Raw genomic sequence first — 21,082 nt, forward strand, 5'->3', positions numbered from 1 at the left:
CCGCAGCGAACGCACGTCACACAGCAACTGCAGGTTCTGACCATAGACTGTAAAAAAATAGGTTCTGACACACACACACACACACACACACACACACACACACACACACACACACACTCACAAAATAGCCTATTTATGTATAATATAGCGCATAATAAATGTAGCCTTCAGTAATGTTTTTCATTGATGTTATGGCAGTCCACATTGCTGACTTGTGTGCGTCTCAAGCACTGTCTTTACGTTCGTCCTAATGCCTGTTTAGTTGTCCGTGGATTTGCCTATGTTGAAAACGCATCAACGCCAAATATAGGCAATATACTAACGATTCAATGAACACTTATGTCTCAAAAATCGAACAGGATTTTTTTCACAAAAGTGACAGCCCTATACGTGAGGACACCAAAGTTGCAATATGTAACATTTGTTCTGCAAAAATCTCCAAAATTGTGGATTTTTTTTTTGCTCAACTTTTAAAAAACTATTTTATTTAATGGAACATAAAACTTGAAGGATAATATTATTTGGTATTATTATTTATATTTATTGTTAAAATATTGTATGTTTTGTTATGTAACTGTTAATAAAAGTTTGATTATTATATTGTGATTTTTCATTTAAGATCCATTAATTTCAAGCAATTTAAATATATATATAAAATGTATAAGTTTTTTAAAAGAAGCCATTTTCGGCTTCAATTTCGGTTTTCGGCCAAGTGCATCCTAAATTTTCGGTTTCGGTTTCGGCCCAGAATTTTCATTTCGGTGCATCACTAATATTAAGTGAAGATCATGTTCCATGAAGATATTTTGTACATTTCCTACCGTAAATATATAAAACATGTATTTCTGTGAGTGAATGCAGCACAATCGTGATCATAAATGAACAACTTTAAAGGAGATTTTCTCAATGTTTCGATTTTTTTGCACCATCAGATTCCAGATTTACAATAGTTGTATCTCAACCAAATATTGTCCTATCCTTACAAACCACACATCAATGGAAAGCTTATGCATTCAGCTTTCATATGATGTATAAATCTCAATTTCAAAAAAATGACCCATGTGACTGGTTTTGTGGTCCAGGGTCACAATTCATAACGCAACATTAGTAGTGCATGTGTGAATGAATTTCGCTGTGTCTGTGCCGACTGTGCAAACGCATTAAAGGCAATCTATGCAGCTTTCCGTTTTTGTCAAACAGCGACCCCTAGAGTCGCTGTGGAATACTTGTATTTAACATTACTGTCGTAAATAGCACTCGCGCAGAGCCGTCTCTGCACTCACGGCCCGATCCCTTCCGCCCTCTATACCGGTGCCCGTTCAATAGGATGGAAGCTGTCCTATTGAACAGTGGAAATAAGGTGTGGCCCCTTTAAGAGCTGCGCGCGCCCTGTTGAACTGTCGTCGGCAGTCTGTGTTGTATGTGCACCTCGATCACCCGTATGCGGGTTATTTCAGTTTGATGCTCATTCTTATCCTACTTTTGTTTATCAAGTGAAGATGTGGATGGTAGAACGGGTGACAGACAGTTACACGAGTTCGACTGCGGAATAAAGTGCAAGTTGTGGGATGCCAATCGCTTCTTTCCGCTCACAGGCGCTCGGGGGATGCGCGACCACCACCATTCAACCCCAAACAAGTCATATAACTATTCCAATGACTCCGAAGCTGTTCGGTTAGGGTAAAAAAGTTACTTAGTGCACCTTTAAATCTGCGTGTGTGTGTGGGCAGGAGTCGGTGAGAGTCTGGACTGATGCCTTCGGGAAACACCGGCGGCCAGAAACACACACCGCAGGACGCAGAAGCAGTGTGTGTCGTCCGGAGACTGGAGTATTTAGTAACGACTCGAAATGAAACGGGGAGAGGAGAATAATTACACACACCCGTCCGCCCGAGTCACACACCGACATCAGCACTCGCAGAGACTCGTCTAACACACTGTGACGAGATTAAAACACTAATGAGGAAATAGACTCAAACAACAACCCATAAAAGGACTAAAAAGTACCGTGACTCTGACGCTGTTGTTGTTTTAAACATGTTACTACAATGATAATCTTTTAATACCATGTATAAACTAGTATCTAAATTTGGTAATCATTACCATGTCATATATTGACGTACAATTTAAAACCTTTAGTTTGTCACGATACAGATTAATTAATAAATAAAATAAAAATAAAGGAATGTTAAAAGTTATAAAAAAAATCAAACAAATATATAGAATAAACTAAAGCAAACAAACAAATTAAAAACTAAAGCAAATAAATATAGAAAATAAACTAAAACATACAAACATATAAAATAAACTAACCCTAAATAAACCCTAGCAAAGAACAAACAAACAAACCAAAAACTAAAACAAACATACAAAATAAACTAAAACAAACAAAATTTATAAAATAAACTAAAGCAAACAGATTTATAAAATAAACTAAAGCAAACAAATATATAAAATAAAGAAATAAAATATATAAGAAAACAAACAAAATAAACTAAAACAATCAAATTTATAAAATAAAAAAGCAAAAAGATATATAAAATGGAAAAATATATAAAAGAAAACAAACTAAATAAATTAACTAAAATAAATAAACAAATAAAATTGCAATAAAAATCTAAGAAAAACACTAGATAGATAGATAGATGATAGATAGATGATAGATAGATGATAGATAGATGATAGATAGATGATAGATAGACAGATAGATAGATAGATAGATATTGAATAAATAAATAAAATAAATAAAGTATTAACAAATAGGCTTAAAAAATTACAATAAATTAACAAATGCCCGAATAATACACCTAAGATCACTGTCAGACGTCTGTGGCCGGCAGAAGTGAGCGTGAGCAGTGACAGCGCTCGTAAAGCTCTTCAGTTTGACCAACACATGTTCAGAGACACACACACACAGCTGAACCAACGTCTGTCTCTAACACACCATTAACACACCACCTCCACTATCACACCATCCCACCGCGACAGTCTCACGATACTGAGAAGCCCTTCACTCCAGACGAACCTGTGCGTTTCTCCTGTATAATCACAGCGATTACAGGGTTCCTCCAGCGCCAGATCCACCGATAACCACAGCAAACACACTCTCATGAAAGACACTATTACGGAAACTATTTTTGATGACAGACAGGGAGACTCAAGCATTTCGCATGATGATTAACAACTTTAAAAACACTGTTGAAACTTGATTTTTCACATTCAAACTCAGTTCAGGTGAAAGTTCACCCAGAAATAGTCCCTGTTGAGCCACTTCTGGAGCCGGAGAGGATGGAGAGTCTCCACTACACCTCACATGGGTTTCTTTAAAAGCTCACCATCATATTCAGTGTTGTGTGTCACTCATTATAAGTAACTTGAGATACGTAATCAGATTATTTTTTCAAGTAACTATTAAAGTAACGCATTGCTTTTAAAATGTACCTTTTTATAAAATAAAAAAAATAATTAAATCTGTTTTTACCATTTATTGACTGACAGCTCTCCTGTCCTCATGTTGAGACAAATCGAAGTGCAGAGGCATTGTGTGTGTGTGTGTGTGTGTGTGTATGTGTGTGTGTGTGTGTGTTAGTGAGTGTGTATGTATAATGTGAGTGTATGTGTGTGTGTGTGTGTGTGTGTGTGTATATGTGTGTGTGTGTGTGTGTGTGTGTGTGTGTGTGTGTGTGTGTGTGTGTGTGAGTGAGTGAGTGAGTGAGTGAGTGAGTGTGAATGAATGAAAAATGAATAAAATCTGTGAAATACAGAATCAGAACACTATGCAAACCTCCAATAACTAAATGTTAAATAAAAAAAATTATGCATTTAATCTCACTTTATTGACCAATGCACTTGCTTCTGAGCTTCGATGGTTCAGTTAAACCATGAGCAAACATGACTATGACTATGCTTGAAGAAACCTTCCTGCAAAGCTACTGTGAGAAGCACTGGCACTGTGTTAAAATGCTGTAAAGTGAGAATGCTTTCAAAAATAAAATCACAAATTGAATTTATTTAAGAATTAACTTCTATTAACTTATTAAAATCAATATATGGTGTAACGACCCTTTGCGTTTAAAACGGCTTTTGTCCAGGTACACTCGCACATAGTTCTTCAGGAAGCTTTGCAGGAAGGTTTCTTCAAGCGTCTCGGAGACGTTCCCGCAGTTCTTCTGGATTTAGTCCGTCTCAGTTTCTTCTGTTTCTTCATGTAATCACAGACGGACTCGATGATGGTGAGATCAGATCAGACCGGCTGTTGTCAGACTCCTTGTGCATACACAAATCTCACTGGATTATTACAATTAATGGCGAAATTAATGCTCAGAAATGTAAACTGATATTTCCTACTGACACACAACAGCAAAAGATAGAAATAACTGACTTAAAACCATTGGGGGGGGGGGGGGGGGTATTAACATGCCTAAGACTTTTGCACAGTATTGTATATATTTTAAGGGAAAGCAAGGAGCAGCGAACATTTTAAAAGTGCAAAGACAAAAAAAAAAAGTAACGCACTATTGTAATGCATTACTTTTCGAAGTAACAGTCGGAGGCCATAAAGCCGATTAACCCGGAATAATCACACAAGCGTCCTCTAAGTGCCTCCGCCGAGTCCCTTTCAAAAAGCCCAATTCTCCTGAAGCTCCGGCCATCTGTGAGCGGGACTCGACGCGGAGAGGAGTTTAACACACAGCCTGATGTGTGTGTGTGCGGGACTCGACGCGGAGAGGAGTTTAACACACAGCCTGATGTGTGTGTGAGCGGGACTCGACGCGGAGAGGAGTTTAACACACAGCCTGATGTGTGTGTGAGCGGGACTCGACGCGGAGAGGAGTTTAACACACAGCCTGATGTGTGTGTGTGCGGGACTCGACGCGGAGAGGAGTTTAACACACAGCCTGATGTGTGTGTGTGCAGGACTCGACGCGGAGAGGAGTTTAACACTGAGCTTGATGTGTGTGTGCGGGACGAACTCGAGGAACAGCACTGGGATTACTGGGATATCAGCGGTTCATAAAGCACATGCTAATGCCTGATTCTGGGAAAAAAAAGCACACCGTCATATTTACTTAATCCACCCAATAACTCAACAACTACCTTCATATTAGTGGGACCCTAAACTAAAGTGTGACCGAATTCTGATATAGTTCATGACAAATGCTCCCAGACTAATCTAAATCTGGAAAATCAAGTCAATACACTACGCATGTTACGAGGATATCGTGTGTTTATAAAGCACATATTAATGCTTTATTCTGTGTGACTGTATTCTGCATCCCTTAATCACCCAATCCCAAAACTACGAGCTTACTAACTGTTCACAAACAGTAATTAGGAGTTTATTGAGGCAAAAGCTGCAGTTATTAGTGGGAAGTGGGCCTAGTAATGGGATATTTAACATTTATATTATATAAATCCAAATGATTATGAGATAACAGAAAATCCAAACAGAATCCTACTAGCTAAACTAAACTAAACTAAACTCAACTCGCCCGTATAAACACAGTGTTGATTTACCACTAGAAATGTCCGAGGGTTCAAGTGAGGGTCGAGGTTTGTGTTCGTCTATTGTAATTAAAATAAGCTTAATTTAATAACAATAGAAGTCAATGGGAAGTCATTGTGTGTGTGTGTGTGTGTGTGTGTGTTGGTGGGGGGTGGTGGGGGAGAGAGAGAGAGAGAGAGAGAGAGACTTTCTCTGAGTGTTGAAGTGTGTGTGTGTGTGTGTAAGTGAGAGTGTGTCTCTGTGTGAGAGTGTTTGTGTGTGTCTGTCACTGTTTGTTTGTGTGAGTGTGTGTGTGAGTGCGTCTCTGTGTGTGTGCATGTGTGTGCGTGTGTGTGCCTGAGAGCAGTGGGATGCGTGTAGACATTTCCCGTTACTTTAGAGGCCTAATCCCAGTTCTCCTGAGGCGAAGGCACAGATTTTCCCAATTATCCGAGAACAGGAGCAACAAATCTCCATGACGACTGCGAACGCCTCATTACACTAATGCGCACGACCAGGAGAGCCTCTCTTCCCCAGGACACACATTATCAATTACTCTAACGGCAGAATTCCCACAAAGGACACGAAACCCCAAGAACAGAAAGTCGAGGATGAATCATTCTGGACAAGCTTTGAAAAAGCGACACTATTGTGGAGAGCAATAAAAAGCGTTTGAGGAGGAAATAATGAGTGTTTTATACAGGGGCGAAAATTTGCAACTAAATAAAAACACAGTAAATTCCCTGAGTTTGCCATCGGGTGGCTGCATTCACACACGGAGGACGCTTTTCTGCGGGTGAATTGCAACACACACACACACACACCATGGTGACTTCTGCATGAGCTTTCTACAGAAATGTAGTTATTTTCTAGTTTCTCTCAGTGCCTGTCTGCATGAAAACCCCTTCAGCACACACACACACACACACACAAATTCCTCATGGGTCATTTTCATTTGGATAAGATTTACTCTGGAATGGTTCCTCAAACACACCCACCAAAATGCGCAGCAAATGCCGTCAGTGAAGCATAAATGAAAAACAAAACCCAGACAAACCAGAGCAAAGGTAATAAAAGTAGTAAAATATAATCGTATGTATAATCGTACATACATTACACACACAGGTCTGAAACACTGAGCCATCATCATCACACACATACACACACACACACACACACACACACACACAGGTCTGAAACACTGAGCCATCATCATCACACACATACACACACACACACACACACACAGGTCTGAAACACTGAGCCATCATCATCACACACATACACACACACACACACAGGTCTGAAACACTGAGCCATCATCTCACACACACACACACACACACACACACACACACACACACACACACACACACACAGGTCTGAAACACTGAGCCATCATCATCACACACACGCACGCACACACACACACACACACACACACACACACACACACACACACACACAGGTCTGAAACACTGAGCCATCATCTCACACACACACACACACACACACACACACACACACACACACACACACACACACACACAGGTCTGAAACACTGAGCCATCATCTCACACACACACACACACACACACACACACACACACACACACACACACACACACACACACACACACACAGGTCTGAAACAGAGCCATCATCACACACACACACACACAGGTCTGAAACACTGAGTCATTATCACACACACGCACACGCACACGCACACACAGGTCTGAAACACTGAGCCATTATCACTCACACACACACACACACACACACACACACCTACACACACACACACACACACACACACACACACACACACACACACACACACACTCTCTCTCTCTCACACACATATACATGCGTAAATACATAAATATACACACACACACGCATACACATTCATATGTTTATACACACACACACATACATATACACACACACACACGAATATATACACACACGCATATACACACACGCATATATAAAAGTCTCTTGACTTCGATTGATTGACAGGTGTCATCTAATGTCTATTCATGTATGGTGTTCAACTTACCAGGACACATGAAATGCTTCCGGTCAAAACGAGCAAACTCGACTAATGACACACACTTCTCCAGCTGTCCGTCACATCAACGTTCAATTCCCACGTATCCATGTGCCAAAACACACACACACACACACACACACACACACACACTCTGAAACTTCCCAAATAGGCCATGAAGGGTTCCCATGATGCACTGCAGGAGGACACCATTAGTTTAGGGAGTTTTTGCATGAAGAGCAGGAGACGAGCGGCTCATCCGTGTTCAGATGAGGAGGTGTGGCACCAGCCCGGTGTGTGTGTGTGTGTGTGTGTGTGTGAAGTCTCTTTTGCAGCTTTGTGAACCAAAATCAAGTTTCTGCATTACTCAACATTTCCACACCAGAGCCGTCGAATCACATTAACAGGACCTGCTTCACACACATTCCTGCACTTGCTTTGGCAGAGCGGAGGAGAATCGGCAGCCAACCGTGAGCTCACTGCGCACACACACACACACACACACACACACACACACGCGCACACACACACACACACACCCACTCTTGAATTAAAGTCACCATGAAACCAAAATTGAACATGAATATTGCAGTGTTTACTCTAATGATTTATCGCTGCACATCATTTTCCCTGGTAATCTTGAATCAGAATGACTTCATCTCTGATGATGTGGGCGGGGCAACCTGTCACTCACATGAGATCAGCCAATAGAAAACCACAACCATACAATCAATTCCCCACAGACACAATCAAGCCTCGCCCACATCTGTTCTTGCTCCAGAAGCGTTTCTCTCGGATATACGGCACACTAGAGCAGAAAAGACCAGCGCGACTTCACTTTCATGTAGACTTTAAAAATTACCACTCGCTGATTTAAATCAGAGTAAAAATTGGGCTTTTCCAAGTAAATTAAAAGAGCCAGTGTGTGAGCCAATCTGCAAGTGTGATTCATTGTTTGTCAAACAACAACCACTAAAATATTCAAATCTTCCTAAAATCTATGTATCAATATACATTTAAAATGTGATTTATGAACTATATTATCAGACTAGACCAAAACAAAATTCACCAAGGCTGCGTTTATTTGAACAAAAACACAGTAAAATTGTGAAATATTATTATAATGTAAATCATCTGTTGTCTATGTGAATATATAAGTGTAATTTATTCCTGTGATCAAAGCTGAATGTTCAGCATCATTACTCCAGTCTTCAGTGTCACATGATCCTTCAGAAATCACTCTAATATGATGATTTGATGATCAAGAAACATTTATGATTATTATCAGTGTTGGAAACAGTAATTTTTCAGGATTCTTTGATGAATATAAAGTTCTAAAAGAACATCATTTATTTGAAACAGAAACTTTTGTAACATTATAAATGCGTTACTATTGATCGATTTAATATGTCCATGCTGGAAAAAACAAAATAAAAAATTATTTAAAAAAAAAAATCTTATCAACTTTAATGTCTCCATTAAAGTGGAGTGAAACTAGAGTCAAACTGGTTTCTGGTTAGTAAAATACAGATTTCCATGCTCTTACCTTCTCCCATCAGGCTGTTGTCTTGAGAGCTGCTGGACTCTTCTCTCATGTCCCTCGCACACTGAAACACACACATACACACACACACACACACACACACACACACACACATCATGAAATCACCTGAACAAACACAAACTTTACTATCCTGACAGACTCTGAGGAGTTGCATGTACTGTAACCACATGACTACTCATAAATGTGCACTTCTCCTGATCTTTTGATGGAAAGTTTTCAGTTGAAATGATTAAATGAAGATTTGTAGGCAAATTAAGTTACAAGTACAAATGTGTCAAGTCAGCTTTATTTCTAATTCGCTTTATATGCATCTGTATCGAAATGTACTCTACCAGTCAAACGTTTTAGATCGGTAAGATTGTTAATGTTTTTAAAATAGTCTCTTCTGCTCACCAAGGCTGCATTTATTTGATAAAAAAAAAACAACAACAACAGTAATATTGTGAAATATTATTCCAATGTAAATCATCTGTTGTCTATGTGAATATATAGTAAAGTGTAATTTATTCCTGTGATCAAAGCTGAATGTTCAGCATCATTACTCCAGTCTTCAGTGTCACATGATCCTTCAGAAATCACTCTAATATGAGGATTTGATGATCAAGAAACATTTATGATTATTATCAGTGTTGAAAACGGTTATTTATACATTATTTCATGATTCTTTGATGAATAGAAAGATCAAAAGAAAAGCTTTTATCTGAAATAGAAAGCTGTCATAATATTCCACAATATTACTGTTTTATTTTTGAATTTTTAATCAATCAAATAAATGCAGCGTTGGTCAGAAGAGACTTCTTTCAAAAACATTAAACTTTTGAACGGCAGTGTATATATTCAGTGTATGTTCGCACTTGAACAAAATACAAACCTGAACAAGATCAAGATCAACGGAATACACCAGAACAAATATTAAAGTTGTTTGATAAGATCTTTAAATTGCCGCTGTGCCTTAGACAAATATTGTGTTATGGCTGTTTTCTGCTCTGATGTGCGTTGCGATGAGTGTGTGTATGTGTGTGTGTGTGTGTGTGCGCGAGACGCCTGCATTCCTGCCCCCGGATTTGCTCTCCGAGTGGAAAAACTCCTGAGTCTTTATCAGTGCCGCAAATGGAAATTCCTGCCATTCCATCAGACAGAGTGAATCAGTGTATTCTGCTGGATCGTGTGTGTCGTACAGGAGACCCGGACGAACGTCAGCGGACTTTATCACTGAAACCCAACCGAAACTTCAACTTGACCACTTGTTTACCTTAAAAAACTTCCCTGAATCCAACAGGGAACAAAGTCAAAGCAATAACTCGTGTTTGCAAGGAAACTTTCAGAGAAAACACACACACTCGGGTCTTACATGTATAGGGCCCTGTGATTTCAAATTAATTAATTCAATTGATTAGACAACTGAACCATTAAAACGGAATCCAGAAAAATAGAAATTTGAAAAAAAAAAAAAAAAAAAAGAATTTGAATTTGATTTCTTAAAACCCAAAACATGTCATTTTTGTTAAGCTTTTAATATTTTTTTGTTGAATTGCATGTTTCCTGATTTCCATTAATTAGACATGCTTTTTGATTATTAGATTAATTTTAACCATTAAAACGGAATCCAGAAAAATTTCAAATGAAGAAAAATGTAATTTTTGGGAAAAATAAAAAACGGAATTTGAGGAAAAAAATTAAAATGGATTTCATGGTGCCCATAAACTTAATAAATTGCTGAATTGTATAAGTTTCATGATTAATTATTTAGATATGCTTTTTGATTATTAAATTTGATTTAACCATTAAAAATAGGCGGGGAAAAAACAATCCAGAAAAATTAAAAAGAAAAACGGAATTTGGAGGAAAATAAAAACGGATTTCATGGGGTCCTAAAATTTTAATTTTAAAACTTTAATAATTTGTTGTTGAATTGTATAATTTTACTGATTTCAATTAATTACACATGCTTTTGATTACTGCATTTAATTTAACCATAAAAAAAAAAAAATACGGAATTTGGGGGGAAAAAACGATAAAATAAAACTTTCATTCATTTTTGTTTAATTATATGATTTTCATGATTTCAGAAATAGTAATAATCAAAAAGTAGTCCAAAAAAAGTATTAAGGGAACAGAATTTGGGGAAAAAATTATGGGAAAAAAAAGGAATTTGAAGAAAAACAACAAAATTAGAGGAAAAATTGCCATATTCTACACGACATCCTCGTTTTACATGTCAAAAACAGGGTTGAGATCTCAAATAGCTTCACTAATCTTGAACTAATTCGATTGTAACGGCGTGGAGAGCCTTTGCTGGCTGAGTCCCACGAGTCTCTGTCTTTAACAAGAGATCAGAGCCGGCGAAGTCTTCCAGGATTAACATCCACAGTGTTCCTCGTGTAATCGCTGCGTCTGAACTGACAGCTGTGAGACGAAGCCGAGATCACAGACCAGACCATTATCCCACCGGGACTTTCTGCAGGAGAGCATCTCACAAGGGGCTTTCGCACCGGAGGAACCTTTTCCCAGTTCCTGAACTATTGGCAGAAGTTCACGGATTTTGGCGTGTTCGCACCGGAGGAACTAGGAATGATTTTAGTTCTAGAAACTAATTTAGCTCCTACTTCAGAGTCGGGTCTAACGGTGCGTTCGAGTCCTCCTGGGAAGTTCGTACTTATACGAGGTGGGAAGTCGTGTTTTCGGAGTAAGATGGCGGTGTACTTTCTCTTAATTAATTAGCCAGCAAGGTTCCTAAACTCTAGATCTAGAAAATGAAGAACAAAGATTTGCATAAGGTGTGCTTTGTTTTTTTTAAATGTTTTTAGTTAATTTATGAAGCCACCGCAAACTTTATCGTTACATATTACATTGTTATTTTATAATGCTATCATATTTTGTGCAGGCAGTTAGCTTACTTCACTGTAAATACAAAAGCCTGACAATATCACTGCTAAATACCTTTAAGTATTATTCGCGACGAGAATACTTTTTTATTCAACTCTTCATTTTCTTCAGTGTTTCTCTGAGTGAGTTCACGTAGTGTAACAGCGCAGCGCTTCTGGGTTGTGCGTCAGAACGGAGGCTCACTATTGGCCGAGGCTGGTCATGTGTGTGATGCTGGCCAATAGTGAGCCTCCGTTCTGACGTACAACCCAGAAGCGCTGCGCTGTTACACTACGTGAACTCACTCAGAGAAACACTGAAGAAAATGAAGAGTTGAATAAAGTCGTTATTTTTGTTTGTTTTTGCGCAAAAAGTATTCTCGTCGCTTGATAAACTTAAGGTTGAGCCGCTGTAGTCACTTGGACTATTTTAACGATGTCTTTACTAACTTTTCTGGGCCGGCAAGTTTCAATTATGGAGGAGTGAGACAGCTCTCAGATTTCATCAAAAATATCTTAATTTGTGTTGAAGATGAACGAAGGTCTGACGGGGTTGGAAGTTGGAACAACATGAGGGAGAGTAATTACTGACAGAGTTAAAATTTTTGGGTGAACTAACCCTTTAAACGAAAACGCCGTTTTCAAATGTATCCGTATTAATGTAGACGTAGCCTCAGCCTGTGTGTGTCTGTGTGTGTGTGTGTGTGTGTGTGTCTGTTTCACCGATCCCAACATTCAGGGAATGAATGCAGGCCGGCTCTCCTCTATTTTGCATTTCAAACAGATGAAGTGTGCTGACATGTAAATGTCCATTTGGTTCAGGAAGCGAGGCAAAGTCCATCTGGAAAGCTTTTGTTCCCACAGCTGATAAAACGTGCTCTCAGAAATCTGACCCTCACACACAGGTCTGGGATTTGTCCTCTAACTGAAGACAGATGCATCCGTATAACATGGACATTAACAGTTACATCCATTTCTTTTCCTCAAAAATAATGATTTATCAAATCCGTTCAGAGCAACGGGGGGTGTACACTTTTGCACACAGCATACTGAGCGTAGACTACACTGACCAAGAGAATATAAATATAAAAAAAAATCAACTCTAGGCTGTAATTTGTTGCAAAATAACAATGCAACACCCAAAGAGTATTTTGCAATGCATTGCAAAAGATCCTGTGAGAAGACTGAGATGGAGCTGCATTTATCACGTGACCTTGAGAGAAGACGCACGAGAAAACCAGACGCTAACGGTTGAAAATGAAGGGTTTCGCTGCATTCCTGGGGAATTGAGGAGAATTAAATTAAATCTCTGATGAGAGGGGGGAAAATATTGAGATAAACATACTCAAGAATATAACATTAAAAGAAATGAATAGCTTTTGATGAGACTTTTGCAGTTTCTCCGGAGAAAAAGATCCACAATGTCTGAGTTGAGAGAAGAGATCTCAACAGCATGTTTCCATTCACCTATTACATGCACATTTTGGGATTTGCATTAAAAAAAAGCACTGTATAGAAACATCAATATGCGCATAAATTAAAAAATATATGATTTTTTTATCTGATAAGAAGACATGCACATAAACTACAATGGAAACGCAAGTGTTCATTACTTCAATGAGCTCATGGTTTCTGCCTTTAATTATTGATTAAATTAATCCATTTTTAGCTAACTATGATTTTGTATATGTACATTTCTGAATTACATAGCTTAGATATTTAACAGATCACTCTAATTGTAATGTGGACTCTAATTGTAATGTGCATTTTCTATAAAGCTGCTTTGAAATGATGTGCATTGTGAAAAGCGCTATACAAATAAATGTGAATTGAATTGAATTTACTGAATAAATCTCTCGAACCTCAGGTGACTTTGCCTCAGCAGAGGCTGTGATTGGATAACTGGAGTAACCAGCGGACCAATGGCGTCGCAGCATCTCAAATGTTGGTTTGTTGTGTCTGAAACTTCTAAGCCAAAGAGTGTGATCAGAATGATTTGGTTTAATTCCCTCCAGATGCGTCTCACACACACACGAGTGTGTTCCCGAACACCAGCATCCGAACGCTAGAGAACATGACAGCGTTTACTGTGTTTCGTCTGACGCTCTGAGACACACTCGTTTATGATGGAGGGAAAAACAGCCCGATTGCAGAAACTTACAGTTTTATTGCATATATTTTGTGCCAATTTCCCAGGAAGTGATTATTTAGTTCTCTTGAACACATACACGGCTTTATTCACAAATGTTTTATGCGATAGTCCAAGTTAAATGCGGATGGATGGAACACAGCTAACGCCTGTACTCAGATTTGCATTCAAAAGTCATCAAACAATTCATATCTACACGCTAAAGCCCTATTCGCACAGGATTAACTTTACAAGGGTAGATGGAGTGATGTAATTTCACCACAGGACGTCTGTAATATTAATGGCTAATCCGCACGGGATAAGAGATCTCAGTAAACTAGCAGAAGTGTGAGAGTAACTCGATTTACACACCGCCATCACTCCTGTCGTCATGTGTGTGTTACGCTGCTTCCTGAAATCACGTGCGCAAACACATATAACCTATATTTATATATATATATAAAACTGTCCAGTCGAACGATGTATTAATGAACTTCAGATTGCATTGTGTTGGTAATAGGCACTAACGCTAAAAGATGTTTCGTGCCTCTAACAAGTGCTGTCGATCTTCTCTCTGATCTGATGGTGTGTGTGAAACACTTGAGTTTTGCCACAGACTCGTCCCAGCGTCTAGAACGCAACTGATGCTTTTTCAAGCGTCTCCATACTCGGAAAACTACTTTTAAACAGGAAATGACGAAATATTTACAGCGGGTCTATTCGCACGGGATTAGCATCACCTGAGGTCATTTTTTCAGACCTTTTTACTGAAGGTAAAAGTCGCCGTAATCTTTACTGACATTGTCCGTCATGATCACTGAGATGCACATTCAGACGGGACTAAAACCACAGAGAAGCTCTGGTAATTATTACTTTACCCCTCCTCTCCATGTTAAACTAGTCCCGCCCGAATAGGGCTTTACTGTGTGTTATTTCCCCAGAGGAATATTAGGGAAAACAAAGATAGCAAGATGTCATAATAAGCAACAAAATCTGCAAGAAAAAAAAGTGAAACTTTGCATTGCATAGTTTTGTGAAACCTTTAGATCAGCTTTAGAAACCATGCATTCTCATAAACCTACGAGACACAATCTAGTGACAGTTTCCAGACCCAAAACAGGCCGTACGCTCTTTCATTATCACTGTGTATTTATTCTTGGGCCATAAATAAAAGCCAGTCAGCCGTACAGAAAAGCCTCCCCATCGAGTTCCCTCCGCTTTCTCACACACTACCAAAACACAAGGCGACAATTACTTCCTCAATTAAAACACTTCCGAAAGGCATGCACTCCCTAAAAATACTCTCCTCTCTCCCGACGCTGACCCCGCGACCCCACACCGTCTGCGGGACCAATCCCTCGGGACGCCTGGATCACTACAGACCGGCTGAGGGAACGACGGGAGTCACGAAAACATCAACACGGTTAATTGGCATGTAGGGGAACTTACTGGAGACACAGTTTTATTATTGCAGCTGTTTATCTTGGCTGACCTCGCTCATAGCCTCACCCTTACAGAGAACGTTACAGGGAAACACACATACACACTATTACTCAATGGATTTACAAATCAGGCAGAAATGGTTGTTTGTACTGAAAAGCATGCATGCATACAATATTTTGGTTTTAATTGTTAATTAAGATAATCTATGGATGCACGATACATCGGGTGCCATTCCGGTTTCAGCCGATATGTTTATTTATAATGTCATCGTTATCGGCCCGATAAGAACATTTAGGCGGCTGAGATGCTTCAGATGCGCACTGTTCAACATGATGGCTTTGAATTGCTTGATTGAAAATCACTTCAGAATGTGCAAGTCTGTCATATAAACTACATAAAATTATAAAGAGAACATCATAATTGTATGTTTGGCACATGCATTGTAATGGTAAGACTTTTGTTTTTGTAATCAGGATCTCAAAAATTATATGAAAATTTGGATTTAGATTTATCGGCCAATATATCGGCTTTCAAATATAAAGAATTATCGGTTATCGGCATCATCCCTAAAATATTCCATCTATTCATTTAAAATAATACAGACAATTGTGAAAATGTAAAGAAAAATGGGGAATTACAATATGCATTAGTGCATTAGGCTAATATTATTATTTTTATATGTGCAAATTAACAACATTTTACCTGCTTTGTGATCATTATGGCAATAAATTAGGAACTAGGAACTTTTTTTGCATGCAAACGTTTTATAAATCGTTCATAGAACGATCCGGAAACTGTCGTACGTTCAGATTTTGGACCTATATTTTATTTTTATTTAATTTTATTTCATATTTTTCAAGAAAATGTAACAATACAACAAGGCCAATCAGAAGCCTGGGAAAAAGGTTATTACCGTTACGGTTCTGACGTCAGTTTTCCAAAAAGCTTGGTTTCGGTGACCGGACACTGCGTTTGCGCGTGGACGAACGGCCAAAAACCGCTTAGAAAAAGCTGCGGTTTTGAAAATACCCGTGTTACACACGTGAAAACACTATAAGTTATGCACGACATTTGAATATAGCACCATGCCTTTTAATCAGCCAATATTTGGTCATTTTGTTGAATGCAGTACCCACAATGCAATGCACTAGACTTGTCCTAGTGTGACCAATGAGCCAGGTGATAGGCTATAAACTACTCATTATTTGATCATACGTGATTTTTAGACAAAACCGGACCAATGCAAAACACACTGTGTTCATTTAGTATTCGTATTCCAGCACTGCAGAACACAAGCACAAATCATGGTCATCTTTCCCAGAATCCCGTAAAATTCGCTCATAAATGGTGTGTAGAGATGGTGGGATAAGATATCTTCCCATTCGAACACCCACAAGCTCTAGGCCTATAAATAAACTCTACACACACACACACACACACACGTGCTCGTGGACCCGCGCCAGCTGCCTGTAATTGGTCAATGATCATTTCCTGAAGAAAAGCAGAAACACATTTCACTGCAGATTCTCTCCTGAAATACACCTCACACAAACACAATCCGCTCGCAATATCCCTTTAAAACCGATCTCAGCCGGAGGCTCTGGACTCCTAAAACTGGTCAATTATTTTGCTTATTTATCTTGGGAACGGTCTAAATTCTTAGTTTAAAATAGTCATTTTCCACAAACTTGTCTATATTAATGCTATTTTTAAGATTCCTAACTTTGTTTTGATTTCTCCTACAATAGTTTTACATGCATCCAAGGTCAAAAACACTTTAATTTTCTCATAATCTCCACTACAGGATCAGCTCTTTCCTCTCAGTGTCTGAAACGCTCCGATCAAGGATTCAGTCTCTCTAAGCTCCGCCTCTCTCAGAGCTGCTCTGCTCTGATTGGTCAGATGGCCCAGTCTGCTGTGATTGGTCAACCACTTACAGTGCGTGTCGGAGAAAAAACATCCATTAGTATATCTGAGACTGAATTACAACAGAAAAGTACCAAAGCACACCTTGGTATAGCACTATGTGTTCTCAGACATGGTACAATGGTAAAACCTTGTTGTATTTTAATGTACTATGGTAGAACTATGAACTATGGTATTCCAATTGATTTTGATATTTTCTTTTTCTGGCGAAAAGAATACATAAATGAAGGAGAAAGCCAAAATATAAAGTGTCACTGATGTATTTGCTGAGTAATTCACTGTTTTGTCGAAGGGGTTAAAATGACAATTTTCACCTGAGATTTGGAGCCAAATGGTAAAAACGACTTTAGAAAGATGGCAGCATCATTATTTTATTTCTACACAGAGATTGGTAGATCTATTAGTGAAATCTGTTGACTTTAGCAATCTTAGTTTCATTATATGCCAACGGTGAGCGTTCAAAAATGGGAAAAATGCACTTCTTGTGTTTTTAACTCCAAGTTTGAATGTCTGAAACTCCAGAAGTATTCAAGATATCTTAATATCCTTTTAGATTCTGGTTCTTAACAAACATTTATTTTGGCATCTTCATTTTAAAGGCCCTCGATGGGTCAATCACAGAGATATGGAGATCTCAATGCGGCTTCATGAGTAAATTGTGCACATTTTCAGAAGTCGCAAACCAAATGTGGGTCACTTTACATACAGATGATGCTTTTTTATTTTAAAGAGAAACATCTGAACATCAAATGTTGAAAGTAGAAATATATCTCGTTTATTTTTTTTTACATCAACACAATTGCATAGAATATACCTGTCTGAGTGGCATAAATATTGTTTTTCCAAAGTTTGCCTGCCTGTAACTCAAAAAGTATTAAAAGACATCTTAATATCCTTCTAAATTCTCATTCTTAATAAACTTTTCGTTTAGAATATTCATTTTTAAAGCCCTATTTGGTTCAATCCCAGAGATATTGGCATGTCAATGCGGTAACATACGAAACTACGCATTTGCACTAAATCCCTTCTTCCAAATATCCCTAAAACTGATTCAAATAGAGATTCTAATGAATACACATTTGAGAGCAAGTTAATGTGCATCAACTTGGCCATTTTGACTGTATTTTTGGCACTCAGAGAGGAAGCTTATGTTGTATAGAACTGATTTAATAGAGGAAAAGATACATTTCTAGTTTCAACATTATTCTTCAGACATTAGACACAGTGTTATCTGTATGCAAAGTGACCCACATTTGTTTTTTGACCATTGAAAATGGGTAAAATTCAACACATTGAACATGAAGCCACATTGAGATTCCCATATCTATGGGACTGAACCATATGGGCCTTAAAAATATATGGTTTATATATTGTATATATTGAATTTCACGCCTGGAGCTCTGCCACAATAGAAGACAAAGAGCTTCTTCTTGAAGATCCATAAATCTCTCCGTTCAGCGTTCAGCTGTTAAACTTCTACTTGGACAAATAACCCCACTAACGCTGTTCCCTTGGGGACTTTTAACCCAGACAAGGTCAAAGTAAAACCCTGACCCCATCTAAAAACAGTGTGAGCTTTGCTGCGCTGGGAAACTGAATGAATGATCAATGAGAGTACATGGTAGCTCAACTAAGTTGCACACCGAATAAACTCTCAGGTGAAGCAGACTGCTATGTTTTTAAATGATGAAAAGAAACAAGAACTGACTTGTTGATTCACAAACAAACCAGACATCAACAGTCTGTGAGCATTTTTTTAAGCACAACATAAAAGATTCAACTACAAAACTTCTATTCACTTTCCGTGACTTTTCCATGCATGGAAAACACAAGATTTTTCCACTATTGTGGGACGTTAAAGCATCCATAACCACAAATAAGCAAACTAAGACCAACACAAGCATAATTTAGGAGTAATATAATATAAGATGCACAAACATTTCACTAAATCAACACCTCATCATTTGTTAATCAAAGCATTGTAAGTCCAAACCTGATCAAAGTTCAGCTTCCGTAGACAAATGTTCTCTTTATCAGAGACACTTTTAATGAGCGTAATGAAACAGAAACCACTGATGAACGCACAATATTAACAGGCCAAAAACTGTCAGTTCATATCTGCATCTATGTGGTTTTAATGCAAGAAAATACTTTCCCTAATTTGGTGTTTTGGGTCAAAAATAACCCGCTTGTAAATCTCTCATTATGCTTTATTACCACCAAATATTGTTTTCTTTCAATTAGCACAAGTTTGATATTTCTTTTTGGATCTGATTGATCGTAGGCCTGAGTTTTTGAGTAAAACCTGTGCTGATTAGAAGATTAAGCGATTGAGTCCAATATGTGGTGGTAATATAGCATAATGAGAGACTATTTAAAATCCATCTATAACCAAGCATCTAAATCTTTTTGGGAAGTTGTTGTCATACCCTGTGAACAAGTCAGTAAGCTTTAGTTCAATGTGATACTAGCATTTTAGTGAAAAAGAAAAGCCTCTACAGGTCAGAATATAATGAGGGTTTAAAATAAAGGTTAAAGAGAGGGTTTTACAAAAAAAAAAAAAAAAAAAAACAGAAACTAAAAACAACATTTTCATCTGCAATCAATCATACAGAAACTGGTCCTTGATACTGAAACAAATAACGTTAGCCTTTATGTGTAATGATTAAATCAGCAAAGCAAAGAAACAAGCAGAAAAATAAATAATTACTCATTTAACCACGATGTTTTACATCAGATCATCCTCCAGCCTATATCTCCATCTTGATCTCATTCACTAAAAGTAATTTCACAAATTAGCATCTAGCACTTTTTAACTAAAACGTAACGTTAATGTCATTAATAACAACACGCGTCTACAAACTTCCATCATGATATTTTCCCCAAAACAAGACACGAGGACAGCAGAAACACTAAACACACACAAAGAGCTCCTCAAATGCACACATACTGACACTAAAAACTAAGAAAACGATTATAAACAGCTTTAGCTAGTTTTGCAGAACTCTGCGCGCGTCCTCGCATCATAAACAAGCTTTAAATGAAGGAAAAAACACTTACCAACTGAGTTCCTAGTTATTAAAGACGTTCTCAGTTCATTCGCACCTCGCAGACATTTATGTATGTATTATTTTCACCGGCTGCAGGTCTGAGAGACTTAATATGGTCATTTCACACGCAGCACTGCACTGACTGACTTCACTCTGAACTCAAAACCGCAGAAACAGAGGAATGATGTGAGGTGGGCGTGGCTTAGCGACAGAAAGTTGGTTAGGATGAGTGTAAATATTTTTTTTCAGTTTTGAAATGTTCAGCTTGTTGCTTTAACTCGGTATCTATTTATAATTTCAGTGTTATTGTTCAGATGAAAATTATTGTTCAGGTTACTCAAGAAGCAAGAGCGCTTAACGGTCCGTTACTTTTCATAGCGCTGTCGGGGTGGACCAATCACATTCGATGTGCCTGTTACTTTTCTCAGCGCTGTCAGGATGGACCAATCATATTCGATGATGACTACAGATTTGTATTTCAGGTACTTCTACTAAATTTAACTTAATTAAACAATTATATTCTAAGAATATTAAGACAATAAAATAAAACGTAACTAAAATAAAAT

The 21,082-nt window shown here is 38.1% G+C and overlaps 1 protein-coding gene across 1 annotated transcript in view; it reads right to left on the reverse strand.

Annotated features, from left to right (window-relative positions):
- LOC308707683 (pleckstrin homology domain-containing family G member 3-like) overlaps positions 1-20,642 on the reverse strand; it is a 63,248-nt gene extending 42,606 nt beyond the window's left edge. Inside the window, exons 1-2 of the mRNA XM_081394300.1 lie at positions 20,527-20,642; positions 9,088-9,148 (exon numbers count right to left, since the gene is read on the reverse strand). Coding sequence (XP_081250426.1) covers positions 9,088-9,136 — 49 coding nt within the window. The 5' untranslated portion in view covers positions 9,137-9,148; positions 20,527-20,642. The remainder of the gene's footprint in view (positions 1-9,087; positions 9,149-20,526) is intronic.
- Positions 20,643-21,082: the final 440 nt, after the last annotated feature.

This window comes from Scardinius erythrophthalmus (genome assembly GCF_964197995.2).
Source record: "Scardinius erythrophthalmus genome assembly, chromosome: 19".
Classification (NCBI taxonomy): Eukaryota; Metazoa; Chordata; class Actinopteri; order Cypriniformes; family Leuciscidae; genus Scardinius; species Scardinius erythrophthalmus.